General features: G+C 39.0%; 1 protein-coding gene across 1 annotated transcript in view; it reads right to left on the reverse strand.

Moving 5' to 3' along the window:
- Window positions 1–3,689, reverse strand: part of TMPRSS2 (transmembrane serine protease 2) — a 97,846-nt gene extending 94,157 nt beyond the window's left edge. Inside the window, exons 1-4 of the mRNA XM_058185753.1 lie at window positions 3,394–3,689; window positions 2,689–2,819; window positions 928–1,027; window positions 715–831 (exon numbers count right to left, since the gene is read on the reverse strand). Of these exons, the coding sequence (XP_058041736.1) occupies window positions 715–732 (18 nt within the window). The 5' untranslated portion in view covers window positions 733–831; window positions 928–1,027; window positions 2,689–2,819; window positions 3,394–3,689. The remainder of the gene's footprint in view (window positions 1–714; window positions 832–927; window positions 1,028–2,688; window positions 2,820–3,393) is intronic.
- Window positions 3,690–26,752: the final 23,063 nt, after the last annotated feature.

The raw sequence follows: 26,752 nt of genomic DNA on the forward strand, positions 1-26,752 counted from the left end.
ACCATGTGCTATGTATGACAGTATTTCCTTTTGCCTCCACTGTTGCTTGTATCACCTGAGCTGATGAATTATACTTGTATTATTTTAAACAACCCAAATCTCTAGTTTGAAAAGGAAATCACAAATAGTGTCTAATTCCCTTATGTTCAGACTTTTGAGCAAGCTGATATGGCAACAACAATAATGTTCTAATAATAAAAAGAACATGCCATAGATTGCTAAAATGGAAAATAATATGCTTTTTTCTTGTTTTGTTAATTTGCAACAGGGGCCAATGAAAATTCAGTGCCTAGACAACTCCCTTAAAAATAAACATAATGTGTAATACAGACAAGTCCATATTTTTAAATCATTGCTCAACTTTTATTCAGACATAATTTCCATTAACTTTAATGGAGGCTCTTTCTTGCATAAAACCTGACTACAGCTTTTCAAGATATGACACAATAACATTGTTTTATCAAACCTAGAGTCTTATTATTGTTTGGGACTGTAAATATGAGACAGGCTGGCAGCCTTGCTGAGTAATGATAATATCATATACAAATATTCTTACCGAGCACCACTATAATTGCTTCTAATGGAATATATTTCCAAATACATTCCCTGAACTACTTCAGGTTGATGAGCTACAGTGCACAAATAGCCAGATTACAACCTATGTCTCAGAGAGGTGTGTAGAAATGGCTGCTAAGCTGTGCCTTCTTTGGTTACCTCCAGGCAAATCTCCATTTCTCAGTCAAAGTTCTCTATCTCCAAAATGAAGGGGCTCTAGGTGGAGCAATTGGTTCCACTCCATCATTATACATGGTGCAATGCTGAGTTCAGCTTCTGAAAAAAAAAAAAGATGCAGCATGGAGAATTATGGAAAATAGGACCACAGAAGATGTCAAAACTCCAGGCTTTGATGAAACTCATCTGAATTACCATGGGTACCTCTATATTCTTCGCTTGTATACATCCCAGGATTGTAAAGATGGGTAGAATAAGTCAAAATGACAATATGATGAGGGAATGTAATGTTTTGCTGCAATAAATAGAATAGCAGTAAAAATGATAAATTACAAATTATTACAATGAGGCTCAATAAATACTGTATAATTTTTTAATTAGAACAATAGAAATTATTTGGCAATTAACATTATTTTGCATACTTTTCATGTACTATAACTTCCATATTCTCTCTCTTACTTGCTATTTCTTCAGAAACAGTATCTTGGTGATATTATCTTTTGCCAAAGTATAAGTTGACCTGTCTTTGGATGTGTAGATAACTTTTTAGTAGCTCCAGTGGTGGGTTGCTACTGGTTCTGACCGGTTCTCAAGAACCGCTGGCAAAAATCTGGCCAAGTTCGCAGAACTGGTAATGATGCCCAGCTGGCCACGCCCCCGAACCAGTTCCCTTGGCTGAAGAGATTGTTCAAAAAAAAAAAAGTTTTAAAAGGCTTCTCTGGCGATCCCAACTGAGTTGCCTGAGCACCAGAACCTTTTCTACAAGGTCTTCAGCCGAAGAGCTTGTAGAAAAAAATCCTTTTAAGAGATTCTGGGCTGCCTCATGGGATCGTCAGAGGAGCCTTTTAAAATCTTTTTTTCCTCTGGCGATCCCAGATGAGTTTCCTGATCCTCACAGGCTTTTAAAATCACCTTTTTATAACCTCTTACAACCACCCATGCCCACCCAATTGCCCCCTCCCCCACTTACCTATAATTGCTGCTCCTTTCAGGCTCGCAGACCATGGCTTCTGCAATCAGTTGCATCAGCTAGCAACTGATTCTGCCTGCCTGCAATCCATCTCCTCAGTGAGCAACTGAATCTGCCTGCCTCAATTGGGTAAGTAAACATAGTTCATTGGGTTTTTTTTAAGGAGTTGGATTTTTAGACAGCAATTAAAAGTTAAGGAAGTTTTAAATTTAGCTGCTTTTATCTAAAACGGGTCTCCAACCTTAGTAACTTCAAGGCTTGTGGACTTAAACTCCCAGAACTCTGGGAATTGAAGTCCACAAACCTTAAAGTTACTAAGGTTGGAGGCCCCTGATCTAAATAATATAAATAAAATAAAATAATAAAATAAAATATTTATGCAGCTTTCTGAGATTTGGTGTGTTTCTGTAGTGTTTCACTCCAACTACACAAACACACAAAATCTCAAAAAGCTGTATGTGGCATTCTGTGTGTGTGTGAGAGAGTGTCAGTTGTATTGTGTTGTGTTGTGTGTGTGTGTAAAGTGTGAAAGTTGGTTTTTGAGCTTTTTGTGGCTGTGTGAAGTTCCTGCTTGTTGCAGGGGGCATTTTGGGTGAGGTGCAGCTGCTTTTACATTGTGTGTGTCAGTTTGTGTTGTGTTGTGTTGTGTGTGTGTGTGTAAAGTGTGAAAGTTGGTTTTTGAGCTTTTTGTGGGTGTATGAGGTTCATGCTTGTTGCAGGGGCCATTTTGGGTGAAGTGCAGCTGCTTTTACATTGTGTGTGAGTCAGTTGTGTTGTGTTGTGTGGGTGTAAAGTGTGAAAGTTGGTTTTTGGTACCTCTTATTGTTTTGTATACTTTGTTTATTATTTATATTATTTATTATTATTGGCTATGCCCATCCAATCACATGACTGCCAAGCACTCTCATCCAGTCACATGACCGCCCAGCCATGCCCACAAATAAGCCACGCCCACAGAACTGGTAGTAAAAAAATTTAGAACCCACCCCTGAGTAGCTCCACTACCAAATATCATTTCTCATAATGTGGTCATCAAGTGATGCAGGTAACATTAATGGCTGTAGATTGCTGCAGAAAGACTTCAGAAACTTTTGAATAAGTTCTGCTGATTCTTAACCTGATGCAGAGGAGAAGCCAAAAATTGATATACTGTAGGCAAAATATAATGAACCACTTCAAAAAAAAAACCCAACAACAAGACAGGAGAATATGAATATACTTAATTTAAAGAACTAGACATAGAAAAGTTTCAAGGGTTATCTGATGGGTCTAGGACAACTTGCCATGGCCAGCTCGTGAAAATGTGAAGTCCCCTGCCACCACCTCTTCCCCACCACCCACCCACCTGCTGTCTCTTCCTCTGGCCAGCAGCGGCAAGTTGACCATGTGGAGTTGTTCTATGGCAATTTTGTGGCAGCAAGTTGTAGTGGTGTGCTGGTGATAGTGAGCTGGCCACAGTGAGTTAGCTGTGGTGAATTGTCCCATTCAGTTATCTGATAGTTTCCTCTGATCTACCACTCTGAACTTCAACTGTTACTGTATTGGTGATAGTGGTAAAGAGCAACCATAGGGTACAATTTGCCAGTTGCCTTCCATTTCCCACAATACTCCCAATCTTGGAGGATTGTGGGAAAATAATATATAGCTAAATTTGTTACTGGAAAGGTGAACAGAAGAACCAAAATGCTCACATTGATGCCAGGAACCCTGTGCAGGTATTTGAATTCTAGAAGCTGCTCAGAGCTGTTGAACATTGTTGATCTTGGTCTCCTGTAAAGGTTGTGTCTCTAGTGTTCATCATATAAGGTATATTGTTGTCCTTGAAAAAGAAAGTGAAGAAGAAAAGAAGAAAATTGGGGTTCTGCACCACTCATTTAGAATAAAGACCTCTCTTTTAAAGTTTCACCAATTGACAGATACCAAAAAGCTCAACAATTTTCCCTTGAAGCATCCATTGTTGTTGGTGAGGTTTTTTTGAGGCTATCCAGTCTGCTATAAACCAGGTGCAAGTGATGTGCTTTCCTTTGGAATAACAAAAAGATCTCCAGTAACATTTGCATATTTGTTCCAGGTCCTGTTGGGAAATGTTGCCCTTTGAAAAAGCTACCTATTAGTGGAAATGCAGTTATTAAAAAGGTGTATGCATAAGAGGCTCAGTGTCTCAACACTCCACCCAACCTAGCATAGCTTTCTTAGGAATGCATCATGGCATGGTGAATATTAATATAATATAGAGCATTACAAAACCACAATTACATCACTGCTTGCTCATTCACAATTCATTATATCAAACACATGAGCTTACTTGTTCAAAGGCCTGCACGGGAGCAAAGATAAAACCGACTGCCATCTCAGTGTCTATATTGAGGTGGAGCAATATAATAAAAGTGTTAGATGAGTCACTGCGATTGAAAACCTGCAAAGATTGTGATCTAATTAACTATAATTCATCTTTGGCTGAAACGTAGTTCACTAGAGCTACAAGACAAGTAATGCTTACTGGATATTTTTGAAACCTTTAAAAAAGCAAGAGTCTGATCTGATGCACATTGAAAGTTTTTTATTACTGCCATTTGCACCCAATCCTGTCTTCTCTATCCATGGCAGCATTTTTCCAAATGTATAGAGGGATATTAATTGTTCTACTTGAATCATTTTGTAAGATCAGTTGTTCAACATTCCTACTCTATAGAACAAATCTAATTTGACTAAGTCATCTGAATGCAGTGCAATTTCTTTTTTTTTAGTAAGATTTTAAGCTCTTTATAGCTGGTTCTAATAGCTAAACAGCAGCCACCTTTAGTTAATTTGAACAAAAGTATATTTTGTTCTGATTTACAAACACATGAATATAATGTATTTGGGTCATACATAATGCCTCTCATTCACTTTATATTGCAGCTAATGTGGATTGTTCAATTAAACACATTACATGATGAAATTGTACTGTAAACAAATTCTGTTTGATCCACTCACATTTGTCTATGTATTGCAAGAAATTTTCAAATATCAAATTAACAAAGAGTTGACACTATCACAATAATAAAATAAAAAGGAAAAGAAAGCATAAGAAGAACAAAATTCCAATAAGGCACTAAAAACATGTACTAGCTACCTGTTACTTTAATTACTGTAGTGTTTAGCTATAAATCTCCATTAATTTAGTTTATTAAAATGATGAAGTGTTTTCTTTTTTGAAATACAGGAGAATTCATGCCAGAATTTTCTAGGAAGAAGAAATTATTATTAAACTGGTTTAGCTTTGTAACTAAGATTTCCTGTTAGTTTTCAAGTTTGATATTAATTAAGACACAAACTGGACCTTAATTCTTATGAAATGGTCCAATAAATTCGTGACATATAACTTGTTTAGAATGAGGATGCTATACTTGGTCTCAGAATGGTATGCTGTTCTCCAAAGCATGAGCAAATTGAAGACAAAAATGAAACTACATTTAAGTATAATTTAATTTAATTTAATCAAATAATTAAAGCATTAATTGAAATAGCATCAATAATACTGATTTCAAAGGTTTTCAGTCAGCATAAGAGATGATTCTATAATGGTCTGGGAGAATGTCCTGGAGAAATAGGAGGAGAAGCAGCAGCAGCAGAATAGGAAATAGATAAGAGATAGCTTAGCCTGCAGAAGGAATGATGGCACAGCCATTATCTCAGAAGGGATACTTCCTGGTTTCTTGAACTGTAAAGATTTCCAAATGGAGTTATAGATTGAAGTGCATGATTTGATTTGAGCCTGCAATCTGAGATTCTAGTTCATACAGATTCATTCTGAGATGGCTGAGATTTGAGTTTTGCCCTAAAAAAAGTTCTCCATATGTTACAATAGGGAAGTGTTAACATTCCTGTAAAACAGCAATCCCCAATCTCCGAGCCATAGCCCACTACCGGGCCATGGCTGGCCTATTCACAACTAGGGCTGGACAAATGGCGGGTCGGGGCAAACTCATGTGTGTGTGCAGCTTGACTTGCACGAACAGTGAGCCGGTGCACATGCACATGTATCACTCGTGGAAGTTCAGCTGCATGCATACATGTGCGTGCTGGCCACCATTTGCGCAGCCTAGTTCCCCTCTCCCCCCTCTGCTGGGTCGCCAAGCCTCAAAAGTTGGGGACCACTGCTGTAAAGTCTTTGTTGTGTGTATGTGTATATTTTTTTCCTTTTACATATTTTCTTCCTTTTCCTATTCCACTTTTCTTTTCTGTACTTTTTTCTTTTTTGAAATTATTTTAGTTTATATTAGTGTTTTTTTTTATTTTTGCATTCTTAAACTTCAATAAAAATTATTTCTGACATAATTAGCTAGAGAACTGGAGTGTTCCTGGAGGAACGCCAGGTTGGGCAGGACACACTGGCAAAACCTGGTTTTTTTCTGGACAAGCTTCGATGTCTCAGTGTTGTAGCTTATTGGCAGAACTCTATTTTAGTTGCCTAATTAGCAGAGGAAGCAGAAACAGGTTCTGAGATACAATACCACAGAGATAGGCAAGCCACAGAGAAAATGGCATGTATGGCCTTGCCACTGTTTATTTTTAAAAACATGTTTGGACCAGACAGTGCTTGTATGTGCTGCAGCAATACATTTATTGTTCAGAGGCTTAAACACGCATAATCATGTAGAATTTAAAGGTAAGATTTGATCCTAATGTTTGTGCTGGTCAGCTATGAATCCATATTCAGAGTGTTGAAAGTGGAATCGAATTTCCAGTAATGCTGGCAGGATTATCACAGAAGCGTAGCATTGCAATAGCATCAGGGAGAACAAGGCCTGCATCCGGCCACACTTAAGAAATTGAACATACAGAAAATCAATGAAGCCCAACACAAAGTCAGCCCCAAAGAGTTCTGACACAAAAGCAATTTTATGAGATCATAAAACTCACTGGCAAGGTGTTCATGTCAAAGTCCACAGTGCATTGTGCCATTCAATACCTAACCAAGATTCTCCATATATGGAAATGCAATTGCAAGATTGTACATTATCCACAACAAGCTGGGATTTTATAATATTTATCATATCTACAAAGCAGGGTTGGGTTCTAAATATTTTTACTACCGGTTCTATGGGCATGACTTGGTGGTCATGTGACTGGGTGAGAGTGGCTTGGCAGTCATGTGACTGGGTGGGTGTGGCCAATAACAATAAATAATAAAAATAATAAACAAAGTATACAAAACAATAAGAAGTACCAAAAACCAACTTTCACACTTTACATCCACACAACACAACACAACTGACTCACACACAATGTAAAAGCAGCTGCACTTCACCCAAAATGGCCCCTGCAACAAGCAGAAACCTCACACAGCCACAAAAAGCTCAAAAATCAACATTCACACTTTACACACACAAACAACACAACACAACTGACATGCACAATGTAAAAGCAGCTGAACCTCACTCAAAATGGCCCCTGCAACAAACAGGAACTTCACACAGCCACAAAAAGCTCAAAAGCCAACTTTCACATTTTACACACACACAACACAATATAATTGACTCACACAAACACACACAAAATGCCACATACAGCTTTGTGAGATTTTGTGTGATTGTGTAGTTAGAGTGAAACACTACAGAAACACACCAAATCTCAGAAAGCTGCACAAATCTTTTATTTTATTATTTTATTTTATTTATATTTTTTAGATCAGGGGCCTCCAACCTTAGTAACTTTAAGGTTTGTGGACTTCAACTCCCAGAGTTCCTCAGTTAGGAAAGCTGGCTGAGGAACTCTGGGAGTTTAAGTCCACAAGCCTTAAAGTTACTAAGGTTGGAGACCCGTTTTAGATAAAAGCAGCTAAATTTAAAACTGCCTTAACTTTTAATTGCTGTCTAAAAATCCAACTCCTTAAAAAAAACCCAATTAACTATTTTTTAATAATTTACTTACCCAATTGAGGCAGGCAGATTCAGTTGCTCACCGAGGAGATGGATTGCAGGCAGGCAGAATCATTTGCTAGCTGATGCAACGGGATTGCAGATGCCATGGTTTGCGAGCCCAAAAGGAGCAGCAATTATAGGTAAGTGGGGGAGGGGGCGATTGGGTGGGCATGGGTGGGTATAAAAGGTTGTAAAAAAGTGATTTTAAAAGCCTGTGATGATCAGGAAACTCATCTGGGATCGCCAGAATAAAAAAAGATTTTAAAAGGCTCCTCTGACGATCCCATGAGGCTGGCCTCAAGGCAGCCCAGAATCTCTTTATAGGATTTTTTCTACAAGCTCTTCAGCTGAAGAGCTTGTAGAAAACATGTTTTTTAAAGATTCTGGTGCTCAGGCAACTCAACTGGGATCGCCAGAGGAGCCTTTTAAAACCTTTTTTTTACAACCTCTTCGGCCAAGGGAACCGGTTCGGGGGCGTGGCCAACTGGGCATCGTTGCCGGTTTTGCTAACTTGGCCAGATTTTTGAGAACCGGTCAGAACCAGTAGCAACCCACCACTGCTACAAAGAGCTTTAGAGGTACACGATTCCATTCATGGCATCAAAGTAAGCTTCTGTTTCGATACATGAACCTATTTTGATGGAGTAAATTGATCAATGTTTCACTAATTGAAACAATCCTTTAAAAGTTCACACATTGATCTTTGCGCAAATGCATTCTTGCACTTTATATGCATTCTTGCACTTTAAAATATATAAATTTTGTTGATTGAAGGTTTGCTTAGAATGTAAGGTTTTAAAAACCTGTTGCCATACAGTATTTCAAAAAGATACATTTCTCTTTGATAGCCTCAGAAAATGTGAGCTATGGGTGCATGACCAACTGAGATCTATATTTACTTGCTGTGTGTTTATGCCTTTATCTTAACATCCAATAAAGTTAGCTTGGGCTTTTTAACATAATTGATGTGAAGACTATAATTAAAGATCAGACTGGTACAAACTTTCCCAACCTGGTATTTTCCGAATGGAGTTGTAAATTGCAGGCCCAGCAGATCTGGATGTTGCCAAATGCAGGAAACCCTGATTTTTATCATCAAGCCACCAAAATATTTTTTGAGCTAGAGAAGAGATAGAAATGTATTTAATAAAACTCTGGAAGTTATAATAATATTTTGCTATGAAATTTGACCTAGAAGCAGGGGAAAATATCTTGGGGACTGGAATGGAAGGTCCTTGTTCCTTTTCCTAGTTTCCACAACTTTTCTGTTGGCAGGTGGGTGGGTGTTCCTCATCCATAGAGATCTATGCCCTATGTGGTGTTTTTACATTCACAATAAATATATCTACTAGAACTAGAGCATACCTGTTTAAAGCAGCCATTGTTAAGCTTTAGTTTTAATGAAACAGAGAAGCAAGTATTATTCCGTGTGTGTTTGTGTGTCTGTGTCTGTGTGTATAATGTATCTCCAGGAATAGAATTGTGTACATGTACTCACAGTACTTCCAAGTACTGAGAAGTTTCAGGGTGTTTCTGAAAGAAGAACACTGCAAGTATGAAGGTTAAATGCACAAAATAAGAGAGACAATTAGTTATATAAAGGTTTTACATATATTTACACCCCAACATGAGTTGAGGATTCACAGGTTTAACATGTCCACAGACTGCTTTTCTATATTCAGTTTCCAGGGGAAACAATCATGTCATAAAATTATTTGAACAGGAAAATCAACTATCTGCCTTTTTTGGGGAGCTGCCAGACTCGTGTAGCCTGTTTTCCTATTAAACATTAAGGATACAAGAATAAATCCATCTTGCTGTTGTTTTGAACCACTAAAGAATTATCACAACCATCAGTTGCTCTTTGAGTGGCATTTCAGAGCACTTATTTTAACAGCTTGAGTTAAAGAAATCTAATTCAGTCATTACAGAGTTTGAAGGGTTCATGAAGAATTTTCTAGAATGGGTCACTTTTTAAAACGTTTTTTAATTATGAAATAATATCACCGGGGGGGGGGGGTTTCCCTAGAATTTTATGCTCCTGGGGGTGGGGATGGTATTAAAAAACAATTTTGGAGGATTGGGGGTTTAAGATATGTTAAGTACATTAAGGTTACAAGGGATTTAACCATCTAATTTATACTGGAGCTGGGAAGTAATTACTCTAATGGACACAATTGTTGTTAACCAGTTATTTGTCATCAAAATTTGCAGAAGTAAAATTGAGGAGCCTCAGAACTGCAAAACAGGGATTTTCGGGTTTATTTATTTATTGGTTTGTTTATTTACTTACTTCTATTCCACCTTTATTATTTTTATAAATAACTCAAAGTGGCAAACACACCTAATACTCCTTCCTCCTCCTATTTCTCCCACAGCAACAACCCTGAGAGGTGGGTTGGGCTGAGAGAAAGTGACTGGTCACACACAAAGTCACCCAGCTGGCTTTCATGCCTAAGGTGGGACTTGAATTCACAGTCTCCTGATTTCTAGTCTGGTTCCTTCATGACTACTCCCCCCATCTCTATTAATTTCAGTAATAATATTAAATCAAAAGCTTCAGTCCAGTAAAAAGTACAACTGTATGCTCACTTACTTAAGAATATTTGTTAAGCACAATTGGATTTACCCATGAATAAATAAATACCTGTAAGATAAGGTTGGATGCCCAACAGAAAACTTTGGAACAAATTGGGTTTGATTTATTTATGTTCCATTACTATCAGTGAGAATTGAATGTTAATTCTTTCTGTGTTTATTAATCCCAATTACCGGTGATTCAGTATAATTTATTTCTGAATAAAACAGACATAGCGCAGTATGTAATTGCTAATATAAGTCAGATTCAGGGCCATCCCCAGGAGCTATACAAAAAAATCAACATGGCAGCTGTGACTGCCCAGTTGAAGCCTGCCCCTTATTACAATGCACTTTCCTCTAGTCTAGACAGCATAGCATTTAATGGAAGAAATTTGTTAATTGCTTAGAACAGTGATGGCTAACTTTTTCCGGACTGAGTGCCCAAAGTGTGCGCACCCGAACCCATAAAATGTAATCCATGCATGGCCCCCGTGAATATGTGGCCTGCCCCCGTGCATGAACATGGGAGGCCCTACATGCCCCCCGCGCATGCGCAATTGCCCCCTGCATGTGCCCCACCCCTTGCACATGCACAACAAAGACCCAAAGACCAGCTGGCCATCAGGAGGTGCGCACGCATGCGCAGCAGAGCTGAAATGGGGCAACGGCTCGCATGCCATCAGAGAGGGTGCTGTGTGCCACCTCTGGCATACGTGCCATAGGTTCACCATCATGGGCTTAGAATGTGCCTGAAATGGCTATTTGTTCTGTGCTACATACTTAACAAAGAAGAAGAAAAATTCAAATCCATCGGTCTATAAAAGAAAATTCTCCATTTCCAGGATGGCAATCTCTATAAGTAGTTTTTATCTCTTATTCTGCAATCTGCAGATGAGGAGGCAAAATCACCTTGTAAAATGAGTCACTTGGCCAGGCGCAATTTTGAGTAGTTTGGAGAACCGGTAGTAAAATTCTGATTGGCCCCGCCCCCATCTATTCTCTGCCTCCCAAGTCCCAGCTGACCGGGAGGAAATGGGGATTTTGTGGTATCCTTCCCCTGGAGTGGGGTGGGAATGGAGATTTTACAGTATCCTTCCCCTGCCACGCCCATCAAGCCACGCCACACTCACCAAGCCACACCCACAGAACCGGTAGTAAAAAAATTTGAAACCCACCATTGATACTAAATATATGTAATCCCAAACCATGTTTCTTGCATGCAGTCACTATATGTAAGACATATTTATCAGTCTAACAAATGCAAGTTATGTGATGATTGTTCATTGTTTGTGTTTGATTATTAATAGCCTGCTTGCAATCACCGTGGAACCAGCCATTTTTACTACCCAGTAATAAGATTTAGGTTGGTTTCCAGGTGAACCTTTAATATTAAATAGGACAACTAACGTAATTTATGTGACATTTTCTGAAGAATTCCCTTACGCTACACAACCAAGTCACATTTCATACATTATGCTTCAGAAATTATCATGCACTGAGTTTTTTTTTCAACTTTATAGTTATCTATTTCAAAATAAAAATATCAACAAATAAGAACCACAATAACTTAGTATTCACTTTGTTCTTGTGGTTATGTTGTTAAAATATGCAGACTGCTGCTTTAGATTATGAATGCTATCAATAAAGCCTTTTGTTTTTTAAAAAATTTAAAATTAAAATTTTGCAAACAACAATGTATGAAATCTCCTTTTCAAAGCCATGTTTCTCAACCCTATTGAATCTTTGTTATTTTGCTGTATGAACAGATTGAATGATTTTATATCAGTTTTTAATGAATATAACTAATGTTGAGAGAGAAAGAGAGGGAGGGAGGGAGGGGGAGAGAGAGAAGCAAAGTAAAAAGAGTCAAATCTTTCCATACAAATATATATAGATAATTTGGGGGGGGGGGTTGTACGCTGGATATTTACACTATATTTATTATGAACTGCGCAGAACTGCTGGGAGTGGGATGGCATATAAATTTAATATATTTATACATAAATGTGAAATCATAGCAGTCAGTAATTTAGCTGGGCTTGACCTCCATAGGCATTCATATGACCTTCTGCTTATAAAGTCATTATTGTTACATCTTCCATTCTGATCTCAAGGAAACTAATATTTGAGCTTCAACAATCACATTGATTCCCCTTCTGGTCCATAGCATAAGTAAATATGCACTGAACAACTTACCCTTTTCAAAAGCAAATACTCCTCTACCTCCCTTTTCCTATGAAGACACAATTACAACCATGTGCACTCAACCCAAAGGAAGTAGAACACACAGTATCATTACAATATATAATCATTTAAATATTTTCTTTATTTTATTTTATCTCACTTTTTCATAAAAACCAAACCAGGTAACCAGATTTTAAAACTAAATTGGTTTCTTATTAGAGCAGGGGTGTCCAAACTACGGCCCGCGGGCCAACTGCGGCCCGCGGGTCAGTTTTTATTGGCCCGCAGCAAATTCTGGAAGTATAATTTAATATGGCCCTTTTCGCGCTGCGAGGCTCGCGGCTCCTCCCCATGGGCGGGGAATAATGAAGGGAGGGGGCAGAGGAGGCGGCGAGCGGGAAAGAGGCTGCTGGCCGTGCCTGCCCCCAGCAGTTCTACCCTCGCCTTCCTCGGGCCGCCTGGCGAGGCTCCTCGCGCCTCCCCATGTCGGACACGCGTGGCGGCAGTGACAGCCATCGAGAAACAGGTGAGGAGGCGGCAAGCGCGAAAGAGGCTGCTGGCCGTGCCCGGCCCAGCAGTTCTATCCTCGCCTTCCTCGGGCAGGGAATAACGAAGGGAGGGGGGGGGAGGAGGCGGCAAGCGCGAAAGAGGCTGCTGGCCGTGCCCGGCCCAGCAGTTCTATCCTCGCCTTCCTCGGGCAGGGAATAACGAAGGGAGGGGGGGAGGCGGCAAGCGCAAAAGAGGCTACTGGCCGTGCCCGGCCCAGCAGTTCGACCCTCGCCTTCCTCGGGCCGCCTGGTGAGGCTCCTCGCGCCCCCACCCCTTGGGCAGGGAATAACGAAGGAGTTTCAAGTTCATACCAAATACAAAACAAAGCCAAGATCAGGGTGTCCAAACTTGGTCTCTTTAAGACTTGTGGACTTCAGTTCCCAGAGTTCCTCAGCCAGCTTTGCTGGCTGAGGACTCTGGGAGTTGAAGTCCACAAGTCTTAAGGACCAAGTTTGACACCCTGGCCAAGATGAATGAATATGAAACATTTTCCCCCCTTAAATGAAGATGATATCCACATATTGTTGCTTTTTAGTAGACTGACTGTATCCATCTGTATTGTAATGTCCCAGGTTTTCAGGCCTCTAATATAGTCCTAAATATTTACCACGAGTCATCAGAAATGGCAGCACCGAAGAAACGCAAGATAGCAAGTGAGTGTAGAAGATTTCAAACACGGTGGGAAAATGAATATTTCTTTAAAGAAATCAACGGAAAGTGTGTCTGTTTGATTTGCAATGAAGATGTTGCCGTGATGAAAGAGTATAATGTCCGTCGGCACTATGAGACCAAGCATCAGAGCTACGCATCGTACACAGGTGCCAAACGAGCACAGAAATTCAAGCAAATGGCAGCTAGCCTGCAAGCTCAACAACAGTTTTTATTTCGTGCTAACAAAATACAGGAAAACGCCACAGCAGCAAGCTATGAAGTCGCAAAACTTATTGCCCAGCATGGCAAACCGTTCTCAGACGGTGATTTCATAAAGCAGTGCCTCATCAAAGTCACAGAAGTAATGTGCCTGGAAAAAGTGCAGGATTTCAACAATGTGACCTTATCCAGAAATACAGTGGTGCGGAGAATCGAGGACTTGTCAGCTAACCTGAAACTTCAGCTGAGAGAAGGCTTGTGCTTTTGATTTTTACTCGATAGCATGCGATGAGAGCACAGACGCCACAGACACCGCACAGCTTTTAATTTTTTTGCGGGGAGTCGATGATAATTTTTGCTGTACGGAGGAGCTGCTTGATATGATGAGCCTAAAAGGCACAACGACAGGTGGAAATATTTTTGACGCTGTGTCAGAGGCAGTTGAAAAGATGGGGCTTAAATGGGACAAGCTCTGTGGAGTAACAACGGATGGAGCTCCGGCCATGACGGGTGGCATTCCTCCGGCAAAGGAATGGCATCCATGGTGTGCGTCAAGGTAAAAGAGAGCGGAGGTGAGGCTGTTAGGATGCACTGTATAATCCACCAAGAAGCACTGTGTGCCAAGACTGTGCAGCTGGGCAATGTGATGAACACTGTTGTAAAAACTGTCAACATAATTCGAGCTAGAGGACTGTACCACAGGGAATTTCAAGCTTTCTTATCTGACGTGGATGCTGAATACGGGGATGTACTCTACCACTCTGATGTGCGCTGGCTCAGCCGTGGCTCTGTGCTGCAGCGGTTTTATTCGCTGAGATCAGAAATCGACAATTTTTTGAAAGAGAAGGACCGACCTCTTCATGAACTGAGTGACCCTCTGTGGCTGGCAGACCTGGCATTTTAGTTGATCTTACTCATCATCTGAATACACTGAACAAGAACCTACAAGGCAAAGAACAGCTGGTATCACACCTGTATGCGCACATGAAAGCCTTCTGTGTAAAGCTCCGCCTGTTTGAGACACAACTACGAAGCTTTAATGCTGTACACTTCCCTCGCTGTCTGAAATCAAGTCTGCTTTTCCAAAGGCAGACCTTTCTGCTAAAAGGAGAAATATGTTTCTGTAATTACATCTCTCGTGACAGAATTCAACCAGCGTTTTCAAGATTTTTCTGTCATTGAAAAACAAATCAAGCTGTTCTCGACCCCCTTCCTGGTGGATGCAGAAGAAGTGGAGGAGAGTCTGCAGTTAGAACTGATTGAAATGCAATGTGATGATTCTCTGAAGAGTCAACATCAGCTTCTCTCCCTCCCTGACTTCTATCAGAATTTGGATCATGCCAAGTTTCCTCTGATGAGACGCCATGCAAAAAGAATGATGAGCCTGTTCGGCTCAACATACATATGTGAACAAACATTTTCTCTGTTAAATCAGAACAAAAGCAGACTGAGATCCAGAATGACTGATAGCCATCTCTGTGAAGTCCTTCGTGTCTCAACCACCAAACTTTCGTATACTTAAGCCTAAACTGTGCATAGGGACTACCCAGACGGCTGAAAAAAGTGATTTCTGACAGGTTCTCACACTTTTGACCAGTCCTCACACTTATGACCGGTCATCATTTATGCCTGTTGCAGCATTTTGTGCATAAGGACTACTCAGAGGGCTGAAAAAGTTATTTTTGACCTGTCCTCACACTTTTGACTGGTCCTCACACCTACAACTATCTTTACATTTTGCACCCTATCTTGTAACCGTGGTGAAGAGAAGCAGTTGTGAAATGAGTGATATGGTTGTTAAAAATGCTGCAATGGGCATAAATGTGAGGATGGTCATAAGTGTGAGGACTGGTCAAAAATTACTTTTTTTAGCCCTCTGAGTAGTTTCTATGCCCATAGCCACATCCACTCAGTCACATGAGCAGTTAGCCACGCCCACCAGTCACATGACCACCAAGCCACACCCCAAAATAAGCCATGCCCATTCCCCCCCCCCCCGGTGGCCCGGGCCTTTGCTTATTTTTCTGTATTTGGCCCTCACTCAAAAAAGTTTGGACACCTCTGTATTAGAGAAAGAAGCAAGGCAGAATGCATATTCATAAGGGATTAGTAGTTTTTTTAAAACGACCTATTCTATTCCTGATTTTTATCAACATGACCAGATCAAAAAAAAGAGACACTGCTGGAATTCACAATTATACATGGAGACTATGAATACCATCATGTATCAAAGAACCAGCATTACTTCACAGTAAAGCTAATTCCCTGTTTGTTTTGTCTTTCCTCTTGGAGCTTTTCCGGACAGTCAGGAAAGGTTTGCAGGGATCAGAAATACTTACTTCCTTAGATCTATAATCCACCTGGGGATTGTGCCTATTTGTTGCTTGGTTTCTGATGCTGCAAGGCAAAGAAACTAGCATAATCAAAATCGAGGAACCTAAGAATGATCCATACAACCCTAATAGGACCAAAGCCTCATCTTCTAACTGAAGCTTCTTCCCAGATGTGTTTTTCCTTTTTCACTTTTTTAATTTGGTTAAGCAGCTATTCAAAATTTATTAGTATATTTCACATTTCATAATTTAGTCCAGAGATTCCACTATCATACATTTAAATTGATTGGTTAATTGGTTAGTTTATCAGTTCATGTAAAATTTATTGAGGAAGTCATGAAGAGTTCTGTCTTCAGCCTCTTTTCTTTAGGAAGGCAAGGACTCTGAACAAAACCCAATTATATTCGAGTCTTTACAAACTTTACGCATATATGTCTCTTTGTTTTTAAAGAGAGTTATTTCATCTCAAGCCCTCACTTACCCAAAGGAGGAGCTGCACGTGACTAGAAGTATTAGGGTGTATACTGCATGGATATATGTCCTCCCAACAATTATCTGTAATTTGTAGTTAGTTTTCTAGTTACCTACTATACTTTTAGCTAGACTTACTTTCAAGGAGCTTACTGTAACATACACATTTGTCCTCTTCCATTTTATTACCCACTGATACTATCTCAATCTTCTCCACACTGGGCTCCTTCATGAAATGTGGATTTCAACTTTCTAGAATTCCAAAATAGTGGGGTTCCAGATTGGGAATTCTGGGAGTTGAACTCTGTGTTTCTGAAGAGCATGTAGTTTGGAGAGGGCTGCATAAAATGTATGAAAAGGTGTTTGTATTTGTATTGCAAAAGGAATCCAAATCCCATCCAAAATAATATATTTTTGGCAATGTCCATGCTTATTAGACAAGGAACTGGATTCACATCAATCCATGTAAAGTTACTTTATATATAAATGTTCAAAAATTGAGGAAAAGGGTACTTGAGAATCTTCTATCAAAAATGTGTCTATAGAAAGCATATATCAGGGTCACCTTGTTGTTACATAAATTGCTCGTGGCACCATTTTCATTGTGGTTAGCAATGATCTCTACTGTGGGAAAGAAAAAAATTCAATTTCTCCTTTAAGGAGTATATTTTTTAAAAATGGGGTGTTATGGAGAGGCAGAAGTACATCAGCTTTGTTGAACAGAGTGCAGGATATGCCCTGACATGCTTTACAAAACAAGCTGAATAACTTGGCATCCTATCTATCTATCCTATCCTACCAAAAAGAGTGCAGGATGTTCAGAGATGACTAGAAAACTGAATTTTATGCACAAAAATTGAGATATGATTTGAACTTCCCTATGCCATTTTCTGTTGTGGTTTGTCTTCTGCTTCCATTATGGGTTATTGCCCAGGAAATATTAGAGGAAACCATTGCTCCTTGGTATATAATCAGGCACAAGCAATGGCTTGCTAGACTGGGAGTGGAGACAGCTTGTCAATGCCTCTCCCTGCATGCAGGTTTGCCTCAAACACCCAACACGTGGCAGCAACAAAAAGCTTCACCCGACACTGCCTGTGGCTGGCCTCAGGGACTTGCTGGTAATCTTTTCCCGTGGATGGAGTTAAGTTAAAATACTCATCCTATGCAGCCATTGGGTGTGAATAAGTATTACAAGGCTGGGTTGTAAGCTATTATTACAAGAGCACAGCACATGTATTCTGAGCATCTGTGACGATGTGCTTTGCCTGCACTTCTGACCCCTATACCTATACCATGCTATTTTTATAGTCTACCACTTCTCTACTTTTCTCCAAAGGCCACGTCAGAGACAGCCATAGAAGTAAACAATCTGCAACAAGCCTGTGGGGGAAATGGAGGCTTGCTCAGACTCTGTACAAATGCTGAACCCAAAATACAATGAGGCAACCTAGGTTCATTTTTAACTCATTCAGCCCAAGACAAAGATATTTAATTCTCTCTCCTCCATTCCAAATCCTTCACAAACTCTATCACCAGTATGTTGGAAACAATGTGCTGGACAGGAAAGGACATTAATGTTCTATATTTGACACTTATTAGTGTACTAAATGGGAAGAGAAGGAAGAAGGAGGGAGGGGGTGTACTGGCTTCAGGAATTAACAAATCTGTACTAAATCCCACTGGCAATTATCGGCAGCTCTAATCATATCATCTTGAAATTTTTGAAGGAGAGAACTTGGGAAATAAACCTTAGGCTCACTTCATCCCTCCTAATTTCCCATCCTGAGAAGTTACAAGAGAACATTTTGCAGTATTTTATTTACATTGGAGGTTTAAGGACTATATTTTATATGGATGAAACGAATGATTCCATTTCATACCTTCTACTGACAGTTCTAATTTACCTATTAAGGAACATCTTTATTTTTTGCATCCCTCTTCCCACTTGAGTTTGCACAAAAATATCTCAATCCATCTGATTTACCACAGATATTCCTTACTAGGATCCATGTTCACTACAAATGCCATTATGTTCATTCTCAAAACAATAAAGCTATGGGCAGGGCAATACAGTTTTAACAGAATAATAGAGTTGGAAGGGACCTGGGTGATCTTCTAGTCCAACCCCCTGCTCAAACAGGAGACCCTGTACCATTTCAGACAAATGGCTGTCTAATCCCTTCTTAAAATCCTCCGGTGATGAAGCAACCACAGCTTCTGAAGGCAAGCTGCTCCACTGGTTAATTGTTTTCACTGTCAGGAAATTTCTCCTTAGTTCTAAGTTGTTTCTCTCCTTGATTATTTTCCATCCATTGCTTCACGTACTTTGGAGAATAGATTGACAACCTCTTCTTTGTGGCAGCACCTCAAATATTAGAAAACTGCTATCATGTCACTCCAGCCCTTGTTTGCATTAAACTAGACAGTCCCGATTCCTGCAACCATTCTTCAAACATTTTATCCTCCAGTCCTCTTATCATCTTTGCTGCTCTTTTCTACATTTTTTCTAGTCTCAACATCTTTTTCATATCATGGCAACCAAAGTTGGATGTAAGTATTATAAAAAGCCTCCCCCTCCCCAGATTAAAATATTCTTTATTCTTGATATTAAAAAGAGGAAGAGTATTATATTTCCCCAAAGGAGAAATGGAGAAAAAATCTTAACAAAGGCAGAAAGCAGCCTCAGTCTTCCTGCTATAGGAAAACAGCTTCAAACTAAAACTTGAAGAGGCTGGCCTTTAGGAATGCAGATTTTGTATCCATTTAAGAAGGCTAGGCCAATGTATTCATAAACAAAACACTTTCAGCCACAGCTAACCCAGGCTAGAGCTGATAGGATTAAAAATTTACACCTTTCCCCCAAATTCTAAGGACAGGACATGATCTTGAGGACATAAAAGTGTTCTTGGACCAACACTCCTCATATTATACATTAATGATCTCTGTGACCATATTACAAGTAATTGTGTTCTCTTTGCTGACGATGTCAAACTATTTAACACCATCAACAATACAACTACCCTTCAAAAAGACCTTGACTTTGTATCCGAATGGTCTAAAACCTGGCAACTCCAAATCTCAACCAGCAAATGCTCTGTCTTACACATTGGAAAAAAGAACCCAAACACTAAGTACAAGCTTGATGGACATTACCTTACAGATGACCCTCACCCTGTTAAAGACCTTGGAGTTTTCATGTCAAATGATCTAAGTGCCAAAGCCCACTGCAACTACATCACAAAAAAGGCTCTAAGAATTGTAAACCTAATCTTGCATAGCTTCTTTTCCAAAAACACTACACTACTAACCAGAGCATGTAAAACATTTGCTAGATCAATTCTTGAATACGGCTCGCCTGTCTGGAACCCATACCACATTTCTGACATCAACACAATCGAACATGTCCAGAAATATTTTACAAGAAGAGTTCTCTACTCCTCTGAAAACAACAAAATACCTTATGCCACCAAACTTGAAATCCTAGGTTTAGAAAATTTAGAATTCCGCCGCCTCCGACAGGACCTGTGCTTAACTCATAGAATCATCTATTGCAATGTCCTTCCTGTTGAAAACTACTTCAGCTTCAATCGCAACAATACAAGAGCAAACAATAGATTTAAACTTAATGTTAACCGCTTCAAACTTGATTGAAGAAAATATGATTTCTGTAACAGAGTCATTAACACTTGGAACACTACCTTACTCTGTGGTCTCTTCTCAAAAATCCCAGAATCTTTAACCAAAAACTATCTACTATTGACCTTACCCCATTCCTAAGAGGACTGTAAGGGGTGTGCATAAGAGCACAAAAGTGCCTACCATTCCTGTCCTATTGTTACTTTTCATTATATCCAATTAATATAGTTATTAGAATAGAATAGAATTTTATTGGCCAAGTGTGATTGGACACACAAGGAATTTGTCTTGGTGCATATGCTCTCAGTGTACATAAAAGAAAAGATACATTCATCAAGGTACAACATTTACAACACAATTGATGGTCAATATATCAATATAAATCATAAGGATTGCCAGCAACAAGTTATAGTCATACAGTCATAAGTGGAAAGAGATTGGTGAGGGGAACTATGAAACGATTAATAGTAGTGCAGATTCAGTAAATAGTCTGACAGTGTTGTTGGAATTATTTGTTTAGCAGAGTGATGGCCTTCGGGAAAAAACTGTTCTTGTGTCTAGTTGTTCTGGTGTGCAGTGTTCTATAGCGTCGTTTTGAGGGTAGGAGTTGAAACAGTTTATGTCCAGGATGCGAGTGTTCTGCAAATATTTTCACGGCCCTCTTCTTGATTCGTGCAGTATACAGTATTACATACTTATGCTCATATATATGCTTATATATTATATAGCTATTTCATTTCATGTTAATGTCATGTTGATATGACAAAATAAAAAATAATAATTAATCCACCACCATTGAAATAGTAAAAGACACAAGGTTCACTACATTGCACAACCCCCTGGAGCACGTCAAACACAAAATCCCAGATCCCTATAAAGGTCCATGCACTCAGCCATTTTGTCAGCCACCCCAGAAACATGCTGCTGTCACTGAAGTTTCTGGAAACCAAAATAAACAGAGACCTTCTTTCCAAGCAACCTGCATTTTATTTCCAGAATCTTTCTCGGGGCTTGGAACTGGACCGGATTTTTCTTCCCACACTATGGCCTTACCAAGGCATTATAAAGCACACTAAAATTTCACGTGATCTTGATTTTATCCTTCTGTTAATGCAGTCTAGAACTGTGTTAGCTTTTTCGGCACCTACATGCTCATATTTAAGTGGTTTTCAACTTGAACTCCTGGACTCCCTCTTATAGTTACTGTATTGAGCCAGGTTGGATAAAGAAATAATAAAGAAATAAATTTTGTACTTGTGCATTTGGAGTTTTTTGTTGTTTGTTTTACAAAATCAGAATTTAAAAGTGTGTGAAATATCAGTTGCTGTTAGCTGCGAAGTAGTGTCCGACCCATTGCGACCCCATGGACAACATTCCTCCAGGCCTTCCTATCCTCTACCATCCTCCGGAGACCATTTAAGCTTATGCCTACTGCTTCAGTGACTCCATCCTGCCACTTCATTCTCTGTCGTCCCATTCTTCTTTTGCCCTCAATCTTTCCCAGCATTAGGCTCTTCTCCAGTGAGTCCTTCCTTCTCATTAGGTGGCCAAAGTATTTCATTTTCATTTTCAGGATCTGGCCTTCTAAAGAGCAGTCTAGGACTGACTTGCTTGTTCGCCTTGCAGTCCAAGGGACTTGCAGGAGTCTTCTCCAGCACCAGAGTTCAAAGGCCTCAATTTTTTGGCGCTCAGCCTTTCTTATGGTCCAACTTTCACAGCCATACATTGCAACTGGGAAAACCATAGCCTTGACTATACACACTTTTGTTGGCAGGGTGATGTCTCTGCTTTTTAGTACGCTGTCTAGATTTGCCATAGCTTTCCTCCCCAGGAGCAAGCATCTTTTAATTTCTTTTTTTTTTTAATAAATAATTTTTATTTTCATTTTCCAACATCATATTTATGTGCAAACTATTATCCATCATTAATCATTAATTTTCATTTATTACTGATTCAGGCCTGCCCGATTGCCACTTCCTTTCTTCACAACCACCCTCTCTACCCTCTACTACTTTCACATCCTTCATCTCCTTCGCTTTACTACTTCCTCTCCTCCTTCTCCACTCCTCCCTTCTTACCCTATCTAACCTTCTTATTCCCTCCTCCTTCTCTACTCTTTCCTACCTACTTTCTTCCCTCCTTCTACTCTCTCTCCTTTTCTTTCTGAAATGGCAGTCGAGCATCCCCAATATCATTTTAAATTTATTTTCATATCTTCAAAATTACTGTACATTAATAATCAATCCATGTATCATTTTCCCCTTCCCCCTCTTCCCCTTCCCCCGACTTCCCAGAGCAAATACCGGGTATTATGACCAACAATCACAAGCTAAAGTATACAAAATATACATAACCTCCCACCTTTAAAAATTTAAAACTTTAGATCCCCTCACAATAAAAATAAAGAGATAGGAAAGAATAATAAAAAGAAAAGAAGAAAAGAAGCAATACCAACTTCACATATTACTTCTTCTTACAGTCCATTTTTAAAATTAATCCATCTTCTCAAATTCAATTTTTTCCCCACTTGTATATTCCTTCAAATTTCATAAGTCCATTTCTCAAATTACAGTCCATCTTCTCAAACTCAAATTTTCATCACTTATATATTTCTTCAATTGTCATAACATTTAATATCCAATCTTCCAATACTACTCAATTAAAACAAATAATCATTTAAACTACATCCACAATATAACAGTAAACAGTTAAAATCATTACATCCACATTATCTAAATTCATAAATTTCACTTTCCATCCATCACAATTAAATAATATCATCCCATAGATTTATACCATACAAATAGCAAATAATAAAAATCCTATAATTTATATCCTAAACAAATCAATTCCAAAAATTAACCATAATCATCATATTCACATCTTAAACATTCCTGCCCTCTCCCATTCTATTTTCCATCATTTCCAAACAAATTAACTTAGCATCTAACAACAAAGGATTCCCACTCTTTAAAACATTAATATAAAAATGTCTCGCTTTCGTAACTGAATTAAGAAAATACTTTCTGCCTCTAAAATTCACTGACAAACCCATTGGAACTTCCCATCTAAAATATATCTGATGTTTCTTAAACTCATCCACTAAAAAAGCAAATTCTCTTCTCTTTCTTAACATTTTAGGAGGAATTTCCTTCATCATTTTTATATCTTGTCCCAATATTTGAAATTTATTTTTATAAAAGGCTTGCAAAATTTCATACCTAACCTTTTTAGTTGTAAAATAAATAACCACATCCCTCGGTACTCTATTTTGTCTTGCCCACCAAGAATTAACACGATAAATTCTTTCAATATTAATCTCAAAATCTTCCGGCTCCACACCCTTTATCTGAGCAAAGGCTTGCGTAAAAATCTCTTTTAAATTTTCCTTCCTATTTTCCTTCAAACCCCTCACCCTTATAGCATATTCCATTAATCTATATTGTAATATTACTCTTTCTTCATCTGCCCTATCTACCTTTGCCTGTATATCTTCCATCTTATTATCTAAGTTCCAATTGTTTTGATTTTTTTGAATTTCCTCTATTTTCCTTTGCAACTCTAAATTAGCTTTATTAATTTCTGCAAGATCATCCTCCATCTGAATACAAGAGCTTAATATTTGCGCAATTGCATCCTTTACCATTTTCATTTCCCTCTTCTGCTCTTCCACCACTTCCTTAAAATCCAACATCTCTTTCTCTATTTCATCAAATTTTTGATCTATTTCTAAAAAATGACTCTCCAAAAACTCCTGTAAAGAATTTCTTAATTCCTTTTTAATTTCTTCTTTTAATTTTTGAATCTGAACTGAAGAAATTTCAAAGTTTTTAATGACTTTTGGCACTATTTGCTTAAAAGCCATTTTTTAAAAAAAAATATAACTTAATAACGGACCAAGAAAAAAAAAATTAAAAAAAAATTCAAAAAACTTTTCTTCTAAATCACTATAATCCCAAAGAAGAAGAAAAAATATAAATCATAAAATTCTCGTTTCTTCCATTTAGTCAGTATCTTCCTATATATCTTCTATTTCGACACTAGCTGTTAGTAAGCATTTCTTTAACTTTCGTTTTCAGTACACACATTCCAGAAAACCGCCATTTGCTTTCTTCTCTCCTATCTTCACAGCAAATATATCCTCAGGGGCTTGCAGTCTTCTTACAAACAAGTGCTAGAACTCCAGTTTCTGCTCCGTCCATGTTACAATCCATCATAAATCAATTCCTGCCGTGGAAATTGGACGCTTCGTTTGTCTGCCATAAAGGCAGATGCCTCCCCCAGCTTATCAGGCTATGGAAGGAGAACTCCCCGCAAGCCTCAGAAGCTTCTGTGGCTATATTTGGGTGTCTCAACTTCAGCCTGAATGCTCATCTCTCCCTCTTTGCCCGAGGGAGAGAATTCCAAGCTGCCAGACCAGATTTAAGATGTCCTGACAGCTCTACAGATTAGGGAGTTAGCAGCCTAATCAAAGCTGCTTCTCCAGGAAGCGGAGCCATACCGGAAGTCAGCCGCATCTTTTAATTTCTTGGCTGCAGTCCCCATCTGCAGTGATCTTACGTCAAGTGCCTGATCTTCGGACCTTCCGTCGTGAGCTAAAAACACACTTATTCATTCAAGCGGGACTGGCATAATAGTGTTAAATTTTAATTTGGAGTTTTATTATATTTCTAAAATTTTAAAACTACATTTTTTAATTTATCAGCCTTTTTGTAATTTGCTATGTTTTAAATGTTTTAATTGTATATATTTCGTGTTTTATCTTTGGCTGTACACCGTCCTGAGTCCTTTGGGAGAAGGGCGGTATAAAAATTTAATAAAATAAATAAATAAATAAATAAATAAATAAATAATAAATAAATAAATCTTGGAGCCCAGGAAAATAAAATCTGTCACTACCTCCATTTCTTCCCCATCTATTAGCCAGGAATTGAAAGGGCCTGATGCCATGATCTTAGTTTTCTTAATGTTGAGTTTCAAACCAACTTTTGCACTCTCCTCCTTCACTGACATCAAGAGGCTTTTTAGTTCCTCTTCACTTTCTGCCATTAGAGTGGTATCATCTGCATATCTGAGGTTGTTGATATTTCTCCCAGCAATCTTAATTCCAACTTTTGATTCATCCAGCCCCACCTTTCTCATGATGTGCTCTGCATATAAGTTAAATAGACAGGGCGATAGTATACAGCCTTGCCGGACTCCTTTCCCAATTTTGAACCAATCAGTGGTTCCGTGTCCAGTTCTCACTGTTGCTTCTTGACCCGCATACAGGTTTCTCAAGAGACAAATGAGATGGTCTGGTACACCCATCTCTTTAAGAACTTGCCACAGTTGTTGTGATCCATACAATCAAAGGCTTTAGCATAGTCAATGAAGCAGAAGTAGATGTTTTTCTGGAACTCCCTAGCTTTCTCATGATCCAGCGTATGTTGGCAATTTGATCTCTAGTTCCTCTGCCTCTTCAAAATCCTGCCTGTACTTCTGGTAGTTCTCGATCCACATACTGCTGGAGCCTAGCTTGTAGGATTTTAAGCATAACCTTACTAGTACGTGAAATAAGTGCAATGGTGTGATAGTTTGAACATTCTGTGGCATTGCCTTTCTTTGGAATTGGAATGTAAACTGACCTTTTTCAAGCCTGTGGCCACTGCTGAGTTTTCCAAATTTGCTGACAAATTGAGTGTAGCACTTTTACTGCATCGTCTTTTAAGATTTTGAATAGCTCAGATGGAATACTGTCTCCTCCACTAGCTTTATTGTTGCTCATATTTCCTAAGGCCCATTTGACTTCACATTCTAAGATGTCTGGCTCAAGGTCAGTGACCACCCCATCGTGGTTATCAGGGAAGTTAAGCTCCTTCTTGTATAGTTCTTCTGTGTAATTTTGCCACCTCTTCTTAATCTCTTCTGCCTCTGTTAGGTCCCTGCCACTTTAGTCCTTTATCATGCCCATCTTTGCATGAAACGTTCCCTTCATATCTCCAATTTTCTTGAAGACATATCTGGTCCTCCCTCCTCTATTGTTTTCTTCTATTTCTTTGCACTGTTTATTTAAGAATGTATTCTTCTAGCTATTCTCTGGAATTCTGCTTTCAACTGGGTGTATCTTTCTCTTTCTCCCTTGCCTTTCGCTTCCCTTCTTTCCATAGCTATTTGCAAAGCTTCCTCAGACAGCCATTTTGCTTTCTTGCCTTTCTTTTTCTTTGGAATGGTTTTAGTTTCTACCTCTTGTACAATGTTGCGAACCTCCGTCCATAGTTCTTCAGGCACTCTGTCTATCAGATCTAATTCCTTAAATATATTTGTCACCTCTACTGTATATTCATCAGGGATATAATTTAGTTCATACCTGAGTGGCCTGGGGCTTTTCCCTACTTTCTTCAATTTAAGCCTAAATTTTGCAAGGAGAAGCTCATGATCTGATTCACTTCTCCATCTTTGGCTGCAGGGCACATAGTCAATCTGATTTCTGTGTTGACCGTCTGGTGATGTCCATGTGTAGAGTCATCTCTTGGGTT

Source organism: Ahaetulla prasina, chromosome 5 (genome assembly GCF_028640845.1).
Source record: "Ahaetulla prasina isolate Xishuangbanna chromosome 5, ASM2864084v1, whole genome shotgun sequence".
NCBI classification, from domain to species: domain Eukaryota; kingdom Metazoa; phylum Chordata; class Lepidosauria; order Squamata; family Colubridae; genus Ahaetulla; species Ahaetulla prasina.